Source organism: Fulmarus glacialis, unplaced genomic scaffold, assembly GCF_000690835.1.
Source record: "Fulmarus glacialis isolate BGI_N327 unplaced genomic scaffold, ASM69083v1 scaffold20687, whole genome shotgun sequence".
NCBI classification, from domain to species: Eukaryota; Metazoa; Chordata; class Aves; order Procellariiformes; family Procellariidae; genus Fulmarus; species Fulmarus glacialis.
In genome coordinates this window covers 1,428-20,419 of record NW_009225347.1, presented here as the reverse complement: position 1 = coordinate 20,419, position 18,992 = coordinate 1,428, and the positions used below count along the sequence as shown (strand labels likewise).

Genomic DNA, 18,992 nt, shown 5'->3' with positions numbered 1-18,992 from the left:
CTAGTTATTCAAATAGCTGCAGGAATGAAAACAACGCCAAGGGGCAAAACACTACAAAAATGGATTGATTAATTTTTCTTAATAATTGCATCTGTGAGGTCAACTCATGCTGAGGAGGGAATGTGGAAACAGGAGAAAAGTTCTGACTTCGCATCCAGACTAACTGAAAGTAAGATCAGAGATCAGACCCGATCCTTAAACAGGGAGAGGGACACGACTCCGAGGTCTAAATGCCCTGAACTGCTATCTAGAAGGACAGGCTTTTATTGCCTCTCTGATCTTACCACACGGGATGTTTCTACCAATGATGGAAGTTTGTTAGTTTTATTTGCAGGTGAGCTCTATAAATGCTTCAAGAAAAAAAAAAAGTAGTAAAAATGCTTATCGTGGAGTTACTAAACAGCACTTATATCTCCACTTATAAAGCATACAGGCTCTCTTTCTGATTTAAAGATTCTGTAAATGAACAAACCACCTCTCTCTATCATGTCCCTTCCCTGATTTTATCCCGTTCCTAACTCTCAGTCTCACCACTTCTTTTCTCCTGCAAGGGAAAAACGAGTCAAGTAGACAATTGTGGCAGTTGGCCAAGATGACCATAGTCCCCTCATGCAGCCTTGTCTCCACCTGGTGCCTCTCCATCGCTTCCTGTCAATCTGCACACTGCTGCTACCACCGCTCCACACCTGGAGACAGATGGCATTTTCCTTATAAAATAAGCCTTCCCTTTTCTTGCTGTAGATAAGGCAGCAATACTCATTTCTGCTGCTTCCAGACCTAAAGTCCAGAGCAGGAGGGCAATGCATGTATTCTGCTAGCCTAACTTTTATAAAACAGCCTGTATAGCACTATTATGCACAAACAGAAAAGCTTAGATGTGTTTTTATGTGAAATAAAACTCACTCAAAAAGCCTCATATTCCACTTTAATTCATGAGTCAAAAAGAAAAGAAATGCAAGGAAAGAAAAGGAGTCAGTCAGGCTTGATTTTTTGCCCACATATAAGCATCTGGTGTGATAAAAAACGCCCTCAGGTACCCCTCCTAGTATCCAGCTGCTGGTCCAGAATGTCTTTGATCTCCTATAGGGCCTCACCCACACCTGCCAGCCCCATGCGTAGGTCTTAGAAACCCTAAGACCTAAACCAACAGGAGACAAATGGAGACAAGTGAGGGAGGAGTTTCTAAATGTTGTTCCAAGTCAGATTATTAACCTAAGAACACCTTAGGATATCTCAGACCACACTAGATGCCTATGTGGGTAACTGAACCAAATTCAGTAGGCTTAGAGGAATTTACACTTTAAAAATATCTGTTAATATTTTGATAGAGATCCTCACAAGAGCTGTGAAAGAGAAAAAGATACAGAGGCTTTCATAATACAATAGCAAGTAAAAAGGATGACATCTAAAAAAAAAAAAAAAAAAGAGAAAAGTATTTCTTTTGGTTTGAAAGACTCCTTTCAGGGGAAATGAAAAAGGATGTACAACCATGTGTTTTCAGGACTGTCAGAAGTGGCGGTTACATAGTATTCAGCCACTACTATATTTGCAAAGAACTAAAAGGAGGTAGAATTAATCAGAAATGTAGAGAACAAGACGCATACTTGGTAAGAACGTCCAATTCTATTTCAACAACACTGCAGCCTTAAAAGCATCAAAGTAACCACCAGACCCACATCTGTCTGAGGCAAAAAAAGGGGAAAAAAAGTTAGTAGAAATCTGGGTGACTGCTGCTTAGTCCTCACGAATGCTGTGGATTATCTCAGCTTACGACCATAAGATTAGAATCAAACCTTAAATTCTATTTCATTGGCTAGTTCACATCAAAAGCTCATAAAAATCTTCAATAAGATTTAAATAAGTGAGTTCAATGCATACAGATCTACTAAAGATGTTTAGGAATGCTTCTGCTTGGCAATTCAAACTAGTATAATCAGAGGAAGAATTATATTAAGCCTTCTTATAAAGTTACCAGCAGTAAGACTCATAAATACAGTATTTCTTTTTAAATCTTATCCTGATATTATATTAGTGATTAAGGCAACATTCCTCAAGATGACATTAAGACATCACTGATTTTATTCTAGACTACAGAACATACATGACCAGAATAAGGGATAACATTTTCAAAATCAACTGAAAAACCTCAGGACCCTCCTAGAAGCTTAAATGCTTCAGAAAAAATAAACTATTGTCTCTACCTTTAACGTGGGTAAGAAAAAGGGGAAAAAAAAAAAAGCCATCTCCTCATGCAAGTATTCAGAAAATTGCATAGCGACCTATCTGGGAAATCCTACCAATGTGTCCAATCTGTGCTCTGTGCCTATTTCTCATGGTAATCTTTTATCTGGGAACAAAGCCATGCTTGCTGAAACAGCTCCACTTGTATAAAGTAACAGCTTGTCCAAAAAGCAACAAAGGACAATTTAGTTCTCAGTACAAATAACCTGGCTAACTCTAGATGAGCTTGCTCAAGAATCAGAGCAATAAAGCTTCATTCTCAAATAAAGCTACACAACCTGGTCACACTGTCCTAACGCCCCAGATGGCATCTCGATACCTGAGTAAACTCGCTCAGAACTAGGCAGGATATGTGCCCAGCTCTGGCCTGGCCTGTATATACAAATCAAAGGTTGTGATACGTAATAACATCACCTTAATGTCATTCGAAGATCTGACTTTTTAAGTTCTTCACGTAGGACTGGCCTTCACACCCAGAGAGGTGGTTTCACTTACCTTGACTGTGGCATCTTACAAACCAAGCTAGCAGAAGTCCGTAACTCCAGAACAGAAGAACTACACGGGAACTAAGCCAAGAGAAAGGGATGTGCTCCTATACAGCAGTCACTACCTACCTTGGTCACATTAAAGTGAAGCTAGCTTTGCTCTGGAACAACGTGTAGGTGTTTGTCTGGATGTGCTTCTATTATAACTCAAACTATTACTGTGATAAGCTGGTAAATAAGGGAAAGTAAAGTGATAGTTATTATTAATTTTAGGAGGTGATCAGATACTGAAAAGGATAGTGGTACCTTGTAGTACTTTGTCGGTATCCAGAGAGAGAATATAAATTACATATGAAGAGTATGAGAATATATGAGAGAATACGGTAATTGCCACAAATAAGAAATTATGTCACTCTTACCTTATTTTTAAAAACAGATTTAAGCACATTAACAATCAAACAATGAATTTATTTGCAGGATACATTTATCATACATAGAAAACAATACTTATTGTTTGGTTGATTAAATAGAGAACAAAAGCAAAACAAAAACACAATACATTATTCAAAGTGTTCCATATATTTGTTAGCTGACATTTTCAAAATGAAGCTTTCTTTTTTTCCTTTTTTTTTAAAAAAAACCATGATCATGAACAATGCATAGTGGGAACAAAGGGTCTAGAAATCTAACATTCCACAGCTGTGAGTCAGTGTGAAAAATAAGGCTATGTAGAGGAAAAAAAAACCCACAGTGAACTTCAAAACAATACATATTCCATAGACAGGCTTCAGATAAGATCATCTGAGCACATGAAATCTAAATGCAAAGTTATGTATGGAAAAGAGGAATTTAAAATATTAACACACAACTTGGGAAGGAAGAAACTACATTTCTCCAGTGATGGCTTGGAAATAGTCTCCGAACTTTCAAACTAGTATCAAGTGAAGGTCAATAACACTATGATGCTGCAAAAACCAACCCAAGATGAACATCTAGAGGCGAGAAATATCCAAGTCCATTTTACTAAATAAGCTGCAACTACCCATACCACTTACTCAGCACACGGAATGACAAAGTATTTTAAAAAAAAAAAGTTTGATCACCAGTTACTGAATGGTTCAGTGAAGGGCTGGAAAACATATCTGCATGCTCTGAAATGTTAATAACAAGTTCTTTTCACGTTTCATGCCAATGTAAATGGAATGAATAGAATTGCAGTGTCATATCCTGCTCTTTGTTCCTGTCCTTTCGCTCTGGGTCAGCAGTGTGAAGGATTCATAAAGCTGCCATAAACTGAGGTTCTTCACTGCCCTTAGTCGCTGCCATCTGCTCTTCACACGAACGTAGTGGATGAGTCCGAGGAACAAGAAAGAGTCACAGAGCTGCCCTTTTCTGGCAGCCCTTAGTACAATGCTTCCCAAATGCTCCATTAATACAGGATATGTACCCCAGATAACTCAGCCACATTAAATAACTAATCTATATATAGTGTCACATCAAATTCAGGATAAAGAGCGTATAAAATAACTGCTAATATTGGATCTTACCTGAGTTAGATTCAGCTTGCTTACTCACAAGGTCACAAGAACAAAGCTGAGGCAAGACTGGTTGTGGGAATTGGTCTGAATGCAGGTGTATAGAATGCATATTTTACAAATAATTGATTTCTAGAGTTTAAATCACAACTTTTAAAAACAATTAAATACAGACTAGGCTACATAAACCTTTATAAGCCTTCTTCATCTGTCATAAATGATATCCAGACACAAATTCCGATCTTTCAGATAGAAGACATACAAAATTTATTTAAAAAATTATTTGTACCCTTTGCCATCATGTAAAATGTATAGGAAACTATTGGGAAAACTTGGATTGTTGATGTTCTAAACTGAACAAAAATATATCCTTATTTCAAGAAAGCTGAAACACCCTGACCACCATGGGGAGGTCTGTCCTGAAAATTTTATTTTTTGAGTATACTCTACACAGTCTCACTCACCCCAGTTATCATTCAGAACAGTACAAATAGCAGCATTTAGAAAGTGATGGATTCTAAGGTTGACCTCTTTTAGCCGCCCTGAAAAATCTGTGTTTATCATGTGAACTGAGGCCTCACAGAAAGCAAGAAACATATTTTAAACATCAGCTGAACAAAACTCACGCAGCTGTGTTACATTATGTCCATCACTTGTCTTGTGTTAATAAAGAAGTTAGATCAGTTATGGGAGAAAAACATAGTTGCAATTTTAAAATCCAGAGAAAGCCGTGGAATTCATAGAGAGAAAGAAAAAAAAAGCCCACGTTGCAGAGTATGGAGGACTGCTCTAAGTTATCCCTAAAAAAGCAGCAATACAGACTGTGGCTGTGTATGTATCTGTTACATGTATGTATACATGTATACCCACACAAATACACAAATGCAGAATCATCACTGAAAAATATAACTGTTGTTGTTGGTTGTTTCATTCTAAATAAAAAGGATCAGTTAACAGATTTTCCACTGTGGCTCATAAATTTGGGCTGACTAATCCTCAAGTTTGTCTATACTTTTTCTAGTGAAGTCTCTTTCATTTAACTTGTATGGAAGCAAGCTGGTTTTCATTTCCTAAGTTAGCAAATAGCGTGTAACTTCCCACATGCTAAGAAGTTGGCCATTTTCATGTTGTATCATGCATTATCAGAACATGCTACGGAAGTCTTTGCTGATATAAAAAAAATTCTCATAAAATCAAATCAGAACAACAACTGATTACAATTATGGAAGTCTTCTGACAATTTTCAAGTACAAGCTACGTATAACACTTCCCAGTGTTAGACATTACTTTTTCCATCTGATACAGATTTAAAATGCATAGTATATACATCAAGAGTAGTACCTATCCAATCTTTAAGTGTTCTGTTTTACACTCCAGTCAATATGCTCTATATTGATGGATTCTGTATTAAAGAATACATTACATTCTGAGGGGCTAATTAGAATGCAAAATGGAAAGATTTCATTTTGAAGAAAGGCTTCCTTTCAATTTTTACAAAAACAGAAATAGAAAAAACATCACAAATACTCTAGAGTAAAAATCCAACACACAAAAATCATTCTGTGTCCTTCTGTGGTCTCTCTTGCTAAACAAACAAACAAACAAAACCCAGCAAAACCCTCCCAATAACTTTATGTATGGCACTTCGCTTATCAGAATGTCATCCATACGTCAGGATTACATGAGAATGAAATGGATCCACTGAACAACTTTTTTCTTCAGAGAGTGGTCCAACTTAACTATCACCTTTGTCCACAGGTAATCTAAGATGTGCTGGGTCGCCACTCAGACCCAGTTTGCTTTAAGTCTTGATGCACCTGTACATAACTAAATCGACCCTTATTCAGTAGAATTCCAGCACACGGAGAAATGGACCCATCAATTATTTGTAAACACTTCTAGTACTATTTCTCTCATAGAAGATAACCAGGGTCTTTACAGTGCACTAGTGTATCTGTTTTGCTAAAACCATGACCGATGTCTTCTCCACCCTCTTTCTGATTATGAGGTCAAACACAGATGGAAGTTCTATTTAGTGTAACTGTGGCTTTCAGTGATTGTGTAAAGTAAAATAAACCGGATTTAGTTTTCTTTGATAAAACATCATGTTTTGGTAGCACATTAAATAACCAGGAACAACCTGCCAGTCTCATTATAGCAGATGTAACTTGTATATGTTAATTCAGAAACTTGGTTTTTTTAAATCTCTTGCTTACATCTCCAGGAGGGGTACTATGCTAAAAGATTGTCCCAAGAAGTTGTAGTCAGTCAGTGAATATATAAAGTATCAAACTTGAAATGTTTTTCACAAAATATTTTTGAAATCACCATAGATGCATTTGTTGTTGCTTTAGAAGTAAGACAGCACTGCAACTCCGATACATAAATAGTAGCCGTTTTGAAAAGTAAATATCCTGTCTTACTAAATTGCATTAAAACTCCTAAGTGCAAATTAATTTTGTGCACTGTAGATTGGACAAACCACAGAGACAGAGGAAAGTGGCACAGAGCCACTGAAAGGAAGAGCTCAGATTAGTAAGCAGCCACTTAGGTGAGTGAGCAGGCTTCTGGAGCACAGCTTCAGAGCCAGGCTTTGTGCAAGAACCAGGCTGCCCCTATCCCTCCTGTTCAGGGAGAGATGGCAGAATGGCCCGTCAGAACTGCTACCCTGAAACCTCTATACCTTTCCAGGAGCGATGATGAGTTAGACTTTCAGGGTGTCTCCTGAAGAAAGAGAAGCCCGCTGCTAGTTTCTGATTGTTTTTCCTTTCTTGCACTTTGTGTGACTTTTAACAGTCCCCAAAGGGACCGACTCACGCTGGATTGACTGGAGGATTTACCCTCTCTACTGGGATCTGTGCTGACATGCCTGGGTTGAAATGATTGAAAATGAGAGGCACGGGCCTGCCACCCGACAGAGTTGAACTTCAAGAGGCCCACCCAGCCTGTGTCAGCACTAGAGAGGTAAGTAAACTAACACAACAACAAATAAACCAACATGCTCTCTCATTACTGCTTTTATCATCTTAAGAAAAGAATACATCTTAAGTGTGAAGGCTACTGTGCAAAAATACAGTAACACATCAGTGGGCAAATGCAAACATCATAGTTATGAATCCATGCAGTAGCACCAAGAATTGGGCTGAACCCCGCTTTTAAAATTACCCAGGCTTTTACCTTTAGTGTCAAGAGAATCTATGTTAGCTGGTCATGAATGCTTCAGTACTCTCTGCAGGCCAGTATCTGTGAGCTTAGCTTCCACTTCAGTTCCTGATGGAAAGGCCATTTCTGTAAAGGAACTCTGAGCTGCAGCAGCTCCTATGGGGAGCACTGTACGAGCCAGAACTTCAGGGTATTTTTCAAAATTTTCCTATTTCAAATACTTAGGCTCCCAAACTAGAGTGTTTTTTTTTTAAAATATCAGCCTATATTGAGGCAAGCTCTGACTGAGCCCGATCTATATAAACTAGGCAATATATCACAGGAGGACATGACAGTCAATATATAATCCTATTGGGTACAAAATATTACAGACTTAAAGAACTTCAAAGTACGTCAGACACATTTCAGTCAGCAAAACACTGACTGTTCTTCCACTGGTCATTTAAGAACAAGGATATGGTCTGTATTCGTTTCAGAAAGCAAAGCCAAATGTTCAAATAGTTCAATTCACAATCATATTCTTCCTTTAAATAATTCTGATCCAAGACCAGCTTCAGCTAAACATCTTTGTTAGTTATCTTTGAACAGAATGAATCCTAGCAAAGGAAAATAACCCTTTGAAAGACAGAAAACCATCAGTGAGTTACTGTACATATTACATGCGTAGCATCAGACACCATAAAAACAACAGGTTCCACTTTTAACTGTAAACAGGTATAATACAGTATTATTTTCCGAGTAAAACAACACAAACATTACTTATCACTTAGGAATAATTGTGCACAGCATACTTCAGCTAAATTGCAGTTATCTTGTAGCTATTGCTGACAAATATTGCCTTTAAAAAATCCTCAGCTGCGTATGATAATATACAACTGACTGTGTAAGAAACAGACATGTGGGCTTTGATATCCTCCCACATGCCTCATTCTTAACAGACATTGGGCACTTCTCATCTACATCCTGAGGACAACCTGCTTCCAGTCATTTTGGCCAGCTGAAAAGGAAAGATACTAACCCATATGGCCTCCCTCTCCTCATTAACACATGGTAAGCATTTACTTAGCTTTTCACCATTTTGAGATCAGACTTTAGGGTTTCTTAGAGTCCAGTTTGGTAGAATACCAGATTAAAAAAACAAAACAAGACACTCAAGACTATGCTGACTGAGAAATGATCAGAGCCCAGACAAATTTTCTGACAATTATTCAAATTATAAAATAAAACCTAAGTGTTTTTTTCTCCCACTTTACAAATGTTTGAGGCCAAGTAATTCCTTTATTTTGAGATCTAAATTAATGAAGTCTTAGGCTTTTTCCTCTGAAACTTTACAATGCAGTTTCTCCAAAATTAGTACAGTGCTTAAAGAGTATTTAAAAAGGTTCCTACTTCTTTCTATTAGATTTCCCATGACCACAGGCACAACGTTGTACAGTTTTAAATTAAAACAGCAGCCACCAATGATTGTTCTTTCAGTGTCACTTTAAGGGAATTATTTCAATCTCAGTACTTGAACAAGTTTTAAAAGGCAATGGATTCATTATTTCTGTGTACTTTGAGAACTGATGGAAGCGCATCCAATGTCCTATCGTGCTGTCACCATCCAAAGTCCCAGTGCAACATTGGCAGCCAGAAGTGCACTACCGGCAAGCAAAATTAAAAAGCCAACAAGCTCCCTGTTTTGTTTTTCTACAATCAGGGAGCTCAGAGTGGCTTCCAGGAATGAATTTAATATCCACTGACCATCCAAAGCGAAGCAGGGTACAGCATTGATAACTGCCAGTGCTCCTGACAGTGAAATTAGGTACCTGGTTGACATTAGTTAAGGTTCATGAATAATATCCAAGAAAATGTAAAAAAGAAATTTAATATAAAACATATTTTTTATTTCTAGTGTGCAGAGAGAAACATATGAGGGTTATCTTTTGTAGCTGCCATTCTGTTTCACAGAAATTATATGAGTACAATGAGTTTTACATTCCTCAGCTCAGAGGATTGCCTTTATAGATTCATTTGGTTTTAAGCACTAGGTTTAGATACTTAAACAACCTGCATTCTTCACAACTCAGATGAAAGCAGGAGACAGGAAAACCACACTTAATACTGCCCATCTTTCTCCCTTGCTTTGTGTGGTTTTGGAGGAAGGTTATAGCTCTGACACCATGCCTGAAGTAAGAAGGTATTCTAGACCTATGACCTAAGTATGAAATAATGATTAGGAATATTTTCCAAAACACTCCCTCGCTGGAGTAAGTAAATGGCTAGAATATAATTGGAAATCTGGCCTCTCTCTCCTACTTACCTGTTAGCCAGAAAAGTTGAGTGGATTTCTGTACGTGCATGTGCATGTGAGAATGAGGCAAGGGTAGATAATTTTTATTGTTGGTAAAGGCTTGCTAACTGTAATACCTACCTCCATCCTATAATGGCCGGACAAGAAGACATATGATTCAGAAAGCAGCTGGGTCAGCGTGAACCTTGGTGTGTTGCCAGAAAAGGGGAGCTTATGTAGCATCTTTACTTTAGTTTTATGGACTACACTGAACCACACTATTTAATTGTTCTATAGCCATGCATAAACATTTCACTTTCTAAGGCTAAGGGTTCTTAGATTAGCCACACACAAGCCTACTAACCTTTATGTATGCGTATATATATCATCTCGTTCATTAATAAGCATGTTTTAACTGAATTATCATCCTGCTTTTTGAATAGGCTAAGTTTTCTTTTCTGTTGAAGAAAAAAAAAATGAACAATCATACCCTGTTATTTAGTTCGGTATAATGACTCAAAAATTATAAAACTCTGATACACCAAAGCTAGCAATAACACCTCATTTGTCCTGCCGTAAATTCAGGCTTATTTTGACTTTCCCTTCAAAGCTGTTAAGACTCATCCTCAAGAAAGAGTTAAAAAAAACACTGAGCAAAAATATCCTGCTAAGCACAAGAAAGTGAGAGATTTCATTTTGAGCTTGGCACATGGACAATAATCAATGCAGAGATGGGATAAAGATGTCAGAACTCTGCAGAAATATTTCAGAGCATCCTGTCTAAAATGATATCCAACTGAAATTTTGCTGGGTCACCAAATTCTAAACAGTTCCCTTCTTGCCTTAAAAGAGCAAACATACTTCAAAGGATACTTGCAAAACGTCTCTATCACCACAGGCAGATCGATGCTTAGAAAGTTTTGTCGTGGTACAAAACTGCTGAGACTTACTGAAATGAAAATATGAAGATACACAAAACATGAACAGTCATTTCAGGATTATAACGTTATGAATTTTAGATTATAACTTTGCAGAAAAATCAGATCTGAAATGACGTTTCTTCAAGGATGAATAACCAATCTAAATACAGTTTTGCTTTTTTTTTTTTTTAAAAGAGTGGAGCCGTTAAATCTTTCTTAACCATGATCACTATCATAGTAAAGTCACTCCACAAAATACAGTTAGCATGATCTCAGTAAAAGTAGATCTAAGATACATATTTTCAGAGGCAACTGGACATCTGTAGTCATAAAGACCACATTGTGTAATTTAAATCCTTTTCAAAGAAAAACATATAAAAAGAGATTATAGTTACGAGACTTTTTCAACATATGCAGTCCACATGTTCATACTGTGGATGCACACGTGTACTTTGGCCAGAAGGCCAGAAAATTCTTCTCTTGCAGTACCTGCAGAAGATCCCTGTGACCGGAGGCTGAGCTTATGGTGTATAGGAGCGGGACAGATAGGGAGCAGAGTTCTGGAGTCACTCTGAGAAAGCAAAGGCTAGGAGATGATGCACAGCTGCATTACACATCTTAACACCGGTTAGCCAGTACATAAGTAGCTTCTTTTTCTGTCTTCAGATGATACCGTAAGTGACTCCAAGATGTAGCTTAGTGCAATTTAAAAACCTGGGACGTGGGACTCAGCATCCTTCCTATAAATAGTGACTGGAAAATTGCAGTGTCAAGCACCACATGACCTTGAAACACTTCTTTAGTCCTGTAACTTCTTTGAAGGTATACATTAAGCTTCAGCTGACTGCATGTCAAATGTTTATGAGAGATTCCTCAAAGAAAACTGAGGTAGCTTGAGACCTCACAGAGTACTCTGTTAGTACGGGGGTTGTCTCATAAAAAGTCTTGACGCAGTCTTTCAAAGTAAACAGCAGTCTCAGTCTGCCAGCCTCAGGGACCATTTGAAAGCCTTACTTCTGTGACAGCTGAAGAAAGACACCTTTCCTACTAGAAGGCTCCACTCATAGCACAGCAGAGTCTTATCCCCAGAAGGAAGAGGTTTAGGTAAATTAAGGCAGAATTAGAAAATGACCTTAAGAATGAGCTTGCACAGTATCAACAATAGTCATTCTGTCCCTAAAGAACAACTTTGGATGCGAGTTGAGGCCAGCCACAATGGCCTGAATTTTCCCTACTGACCTGGGAAAAAGTTATAGCCATAAGAAATACCATCTCCACAGAGATATGTGAAAGCAAGAGTTCAAATCCCACTCAACACAAACATCCCTTGGGAAAGTAACAATTTAACCCACCCTTTGAGAAATTTTAAAACCATAGGCTAAGAGATCGCTGGGAACCTCATAGCACTAGTACATAACATACCAGAAGTGCTGCTAAGTATATCTTAGTTAAGAGTGAGATCAGATTTCTTCAGGTTCAATAAACAATTCAACCGGAACAAAGACAAGGGGAAAGTAGTTCCAAAGGCACATAAGGCAGAGAACTGGTCCACTTAGTCACATAAACACATTTTCTTCTGTTAACAAAGGCGCCCTTCCGATGAGTCAGAAGCGGTAATTAGTCCAACCAGCAAGCATACCATGGGATGGAGACATCTGGATTAGCAAGGAGTCCCAAAAGAAGAATGGGTTTGGTGTGGCAACAAGCAGAGAACTTTCCAATGCCAAAGCTGCCACAGCTGTGCCAAGTCAGCTTGAAAATCATGTTCTCTCTTACCCTAGCTTAAGAAAGACTTTTGATTTAGGGGAACTGAGAGAAAATAAATAAGTCTGTTGGACTACTGAGTGAAGAACATAACAGACAGAAATCCTGGACACCACCCAGCTCAGAAAGTCGGAGGCATCCAAGTCAAGTGATATCCAAAGCAAACAACTCATCAAGCTGAAGGCTGGTATCAGAACATCTGATCAGACCTCTTGTTCGTGAGCCAAAATAGCAAAATGGCTGAGGCAGCCAGCACATTCAAAGGTTTCAAAAGACACACACTGCAATATACTGTAATTTCAAAGCTTGACTGCCTCTTGACAAACACCTAATGGCCACTAAGAAGTCACCATCCTGAACCTAAAGTTGTGCCTACATTGAGAATGGATCACTAATCTCCTTCCCTCTTTGTTACAACAAACTGTCTGTTGTCTCTGACAGCCACTAGATGTGAATCTAAACTCCAAACCTTGCTGCTGAAGCAATCTCCAAAACACAAAGAAACTCTTCAGGAAGTTGCTGGTCTGAGCTCTAGACACTGTAATACAAGGCAATGAATTTAGTGGCTGTAATGGATCAAACCCAATGGCAGCAGGGAAATCTGTCCTTCGAGGAATAACAAAAGAATTACAGAAATTATGTTCTCCAGGCTTGTCTTCAAAATACAGTGCTGGGAAGAGGTGAACAGCAATGAGGCTGGGTGAGAGAAAACAGTCATTGTTTTCCCACTCTAATTAAACAATTCTTTGACCTGGAATTAACATTTCTTTTGTTGGCTAATGCTAGATGATGTTGGCAAATATTGAGAAGAATGCACAAGGGACACAATTTTAATTAGAAGTGATTTGGAGACTAGGTTGACCAAAGAGCTTTTCAAAACCTGTTCATGGGGGAAAGGGCATGTATGCTATAGAGGAGAGGGACAGTACAGCATGAGATATTTCTGTGTCATTTCCAGAAGAACTATGCATGTAACCCTTTAAATATAGGTTGAAAGCAAAGAAGGATCATCCTCAGCAATAAGGGGAAACAAGCATGGAAATACTGAGAAACCAGACTGTACCAGATAGACCTTCGTCAGGGATTACGGCTGCTGTTGCCCAAAAAGCTCCCCAAAGCCAGGAAGTGGCTTTTTTTAAGACTTGGATACAAAAGAAGTAGGACACTGGTCCAGCTTGGGGAAATTATTTTCTAGGTAAGTTCCACCTTCTTTTCATGAAGGAAATCTTGCATTTTTTGATCCCTGATTGGCGATGCAGATACAGTAACATTCAGGGATATGATCTTCTCTCAAGCAGTGTGAATTCCAAATGTGAATGTTAGTCACCAGATTCTTCCCAACCAACAAGAGCTAGAGAAGGAAGCCAAGATTTTGCAATACCAGAAATGACATGAAGGAATAAAAAAACCCATACAAAATAAAGAAGAAGCACTGCAAAGTTGCATGGCAATAATGGCAGGGCCTTCCACTTCAACCTTATATTCATCTGTCCAACATAGGGAGAGCCTCTAAAGCGTAACAGGCCTGCAATAAGAAATTCTAAAAGTCTTAAGTAATACCACATGAATTAAACCCACAGTATGAATTTATATTGGATTACATTAGATAATTTTTACAGAGAGAATGCTAACTAAAAGGATTAATCAATGTGTCCATCCTAAACAATATGTATTCCTAATCATTCCTTCTGTTTTAGTTTTGGCCAAATCTCCAGCACTGTAAGTTCATTTAGAATTATGATTCTTCACAGGTTTTTGTTTTATACTGGAAACAAGAGCTATATATAGCATCCATATCAACAAAAAATATTTTTTCTAGGATATTTTACTTGAGAAAACAGAAACATTTTATAGAAGCAAGCTGTATAGCCTATTTCTTGTAAGTAGCTAACATGGATATAAATTTTTAAAAATATTGTATCTGGAAGCTAGCTTCAAATGAAAATATGAAATAATTACTGCTTCTCCATGGATCAGGACTATCATGACAACAATACAAGCCTAACTAGAAAATAATACATGCATAATCTTAGAATGTTTTTCAAACATTACTTTAGCGATATTTCTAGAGAAAGTAAAGTCATAGTACACACTAGTGCAACTCCCATATCTGGTTGTGTGTTAAATGTAGCACCACTCTAAAAAGTAATGTTTCCTGCAGGCAGAAATATCACACTAAAGAATAAGGCATTTCACTAAAATGTATTGCTATTTCAAAATTCACACAGTAGAGGAAGAAATTATTTTCCTTTCTCAACTGTAAAAAAATGGTTACCACATTCTGATCAGTCACATTTGGAAAAAAAAATCAAACCTGTTGGCCCCAAGTCAGCATTGTACAGTGCAAAGTTAAGTCTGAAATATTTAGAAGTTGTGTCATTGGAATGCATGGAACTCTACGATGGTACAGTAGACTACCTGCTGCCCAAGCCAGGATCAGATCCTGTAATTTTAGCTCTGGTGTTTTTCCAAGGGGAACATAGAGCATAGGTTGCATTTGCAGCAAAGCTTGTAATAAAGTCAAGCTTTTAGCTTTCAAATTAACACAATGTGCAATTCCCAGGGTACAGTAGATCACTTCAGAATTATCTACCTGTAAATACACTGTAAATTGTATTCTCACACAGTAACTTCTGAAAGTAGAACTACCTCTTTAGATGCAATAACATTGTTTTCTGACTTCTGAAAGACTGACAGGTTCGATTGTTTTGCAGAATTACTGTTCAGTAGTAAACACTAAAACTCCATTGCTTCAACATATTGGAAAAGAGAACAATATCAATTGTTCCAGATACCTACAGTTTGTATTGTTAGAGACCAAGAAAGAAAACTTAAAATAATTATCAAACTCTATTCTTAAACTTTGTTGCTGCATTTGGAATAGATGTCATCAAATATAGAACTGTGTGTTGATATCATGCAGGTGAACAATGTTTTCCTCCTAAATGGCAAGAGGGCAGAAATAACAAGTGAAGAGATCATATTTTGGGCTTAAATGAGAGTATAGTGTAAACAGAAATAAATAATTTGTCACAGAGTATCAAAATATGACCAGCACAGAAAGATAAAGACTGACAGATTAACTAAAAATATGTTTATGCAAGAATGCTAATGGATTTACACTACCAGATTTCATCACTGTTTCTAAAGCTCTTTTGTACCTAATTCCAGTGCTTATTCAGAAAAGTACAATGCCTTGCTAAGGAGGTACTTCAAGATGTCTGAAGTAAAATCTCCCCCTACGAAGTATAGCTGTCTATGAGGAACAGACAGGTTCCTCACAGGAAGAGAAAGTAGTTTAACACTTCATAAATTTTTAAGCCCATCTGAAGCTAATTTTCACCATGGCACTCAAGCTACGAAGTAGGTATGTTGATGAGTTTGTTCATTCTTTCCATACTTGCTCCACGAGCAGAATTACTTTTTACATGTATATGTGGCTCAAGGATATAAGCTTGCCTAACGGAGAGCCATAGTCCATTTCAAAGTAAGGAACTAACCTGTTATATGTTATTTAATTTAGGGCACTCAAATAAATAAAAAAATAATCAGGAAAAAACTATGTTGTGATTGTACTTGTGGCTCAGTAATCATGGGAATCTGCCACAGATACTTGGATATTAGGTGTGATTTAAGCAGTCACGCTAATATTCCAGGCAAGGTGTTAGAGCAAGATGCCCTAGAAATTTTACAATAGCATTTTGAGAAGTTTACGTGTCAGGAAAATGCAGGTGCCTGGTTCCCATGACTAACCTGAGTGAGATCTGTTACAGAAATAGCCCTTTCATACTTTTCTGAAAAACACAACCATCTCATACCACATATGGTTTCTATTACCTTCGTAACTCATTGCATTGTGCACATTTCATTTTAGGCCTGAGTAGTCCATGTCTCTCCACTGGCTGTAACAAGAAATGGATTCTGCATTAAACAAATTAACTGACAAGTGCTCCAAGACCTTGTTCAAGCAGCCAGGCAAAGTAAACCATATTAGAAATCTTTTTTGTTAAGCTGTTTTAAGAAATAATACCAACCTGTGTACTGAAGATGCATGGGGTGTCCTACATACAGCATGTCAATATGGGGTGGATGTTTTACCCTGATTAGCCTTGTTTGGTTCTCTAAAGAAGGAGTCACACAAAAGCTTGGAACAAAGTCCTTCTGGCAGTCCATGTTGGTTCGACAAACGTTGCTGGCCTCAATAACTTTTCGTGCTGGCAGACAGGCATACTGCAAAGGGCATTTAAAATGATTATCAAATGTAAAGGCATTTTCCAAAAGATCAGAATAAAAGGTACTATATATTCCTTTTTAAAGCAAAGGAAGTGCCTCACTGATATACTACCAGCCCATGAAGAGCTGAAATCTGATTTTTTGGGTTTTTTTGTCAAATCCTGCAGAACCTCTACCTGGTACATATTCAACCTGTCATTCCATTTTTGGTGGAATGTGGAAGAGAGGGTGTGCACATGTACCAAAATAAAAGCTAACTATTTTTAAAAAGGTATACACATGCACAACAAAAATCAAGGCATCTAATCATAAGTCAGTGATTTCTAATGAACAGAGCCTGCATCAACATACTAGTGACTTACCTGTTTAAGAAGTTTTAGTCTTCATTGATCTAAAACCTCATTTGGTTGAACAAAACCTTATGTTCAGCAAACAAACCAACAAACCTACCGGCTGTGTGGTAGCTAAGAAACCATTCTCAACTAAGATGAACACAGGACTTAATGCAGTGCTGTGTCCCAAGTCCTACGTGTAACACTCTTCCACTCTGCAGTCTGAACAACCAGATCTTTCTTGATCCCCACAGGCCAAAAAGAGTACAGCAGAAAGGAACAGGAAATTGTTTTTCCCTCTCATATCTCTTGTAAAAGCTCAGTGACAATTTTCCTTTTGTTCTTAAACACAAGCAAGGAAAAGTTCTTCATCTACTTTGCCTTAGGGAAAAAAAAAAAAGGGATTTTCTTGCTTCTTAGCCTGATAGTTACACTCCCCATAGATGCATTAGTGTCAGACACTCTCCATTAACCTCAATACAAGCTCTTTCTATTCTAATGAGGGGGAGAGGGCACACTTTCAAATACTGCTGCATAGCACTGCAAAGACTATTTTAAATAATTGTTCAAAAACTCACAGCCAGTCTAAGGACACTTGAAGGTCACAAGCTTCTGGATGCTTTTATTTCTTCTCTGTTCCTAAGTAGCAGCTATGAGCTTAAGAATGTCAAAGCTCAGCAGGGTAGTGATTTATCAAATCTTGCTGAACTCCAGCATGTTACCAGCCACCGTCATACTGTCATATTTCAAATGAACTGCTGGTCTGTGCTCAATTCTTAGTGGTTAAATACCACAAAAATACCCTGGAGTGGGAAGTTTACCATCGCAGAAACTGTAAACATAGCAGATGTAGGACAGACTTATTTCCATTTCTTTAGGTATTTATCAGAACAATAACAAACTGGTACGTGTAGGAAAGTTTACACAGTTGGTACTTGTGCTCTTTTTCTTGTAAAGAGAACTATTAGAAATATCACATCACTGTCAATATGGATCATGTATTTTAACAAACATTTCTGTATTTTGAAGAGAGTAAGACAAAATCCTACTGAGAAACTTTATATGTTTCCACATGTTACAAGCAAATAAACATGGTGAAAAAGGAATCAAATAGAGGCCCTGATTTTGAGAAATGGCGCAACCTCTAGGACCCTCTCTTTGCATGTTTTTAGTTTAACCTAGCGAGCAGCACTGCCGGCTTCAGACAAAATAACTGAACAGATAGTCCAGTGCTTTGCTTTGCCCATAGCGCTCAGTACCTTTAGACTGAAGCACAAAAATAAGCAATTTCACCTTGTTCTCAAAAGTTTTTTTTCTCATCAATATTCTCATTCAGTGGTGAAAATGGGGGAGGTGTCTTTCTGCCTAAAGGAATGAGGGGTATAAGATCTTTTCTGGTTCTTCCAGAGACTCCCTGATTGATCGTAGGAAAAAATCACAATACTTCGGTTTTTTAAGCTGTAAATGGGGAGAATAACACACATATACACCTTTATTACAAACTGTAGGTATTCTTAAGCACTTGAGCATGCTGCATAAATGTTGGTAAATAGTACTAATTTAAATAATTTCAAATTTACCAAACAGAATTAGAAGTTTAAGTAACTTACCAGGTGGCTGTCCAAGTTATTGCTATATGAAAAGCAAATGTCTGTGAGGCTGTTGTTACTACAACATTCAACTGTACCATCGAGTCTTCTATAGACTAAAGAACATAGGCATAGAGCAAATGATCAATATTATAGTAACTTCCTGAAAAGAAATTAGTCTCTGAATAAAGTAAAACAATAATTCTGTAGCCTTCAAGAATTACAGCAGTTCACAGAGCCTAGCTGTGGTTCAGTCACAACTAAAAATAAGCTTCACCACTTTAACAATGTCATCTGATTTCAATCATGTCACACTGATTTTTTCATCTTAATGTATCTCTTTGAGATATTGGGGATCTACCACTGCAATGTTCTGAGCATTATGAGTTACAACATACTTTTATCCATTGCTGCCAACTTGCATTAAGGTTTGGCATAGAAATTTGTTACCCGCTACTG

The 18,992-nt window shown here is 37.6% G+C and overlaps 1 protein-coding gene across 1 annotated transcript; it reads right to left on the bottom strand.

Moving 5' to 3' along the window:
• Positions 1-9,008: 9,008 nt before the first annotated feature.
• Positions 9,009-18,649, bottom strand: LOC104080164 (membrane-bound transcription factor site-2 protease-like; the record flags this gene model as incomplete). The annotated part of the gene is made up of 4 exons (XM_009582461.1): positions 9,009-9,231; positions 10,569-10,644; positions 16,414-16,609; positions 18,555-18,649. Coding segments are annotated over 4 exons (590 nt in total), but the record flags the coding sequence as incomplete, so codon positions are not given.
• Positions 18,650-18,992: the final 343 nt, after the last annotated feature.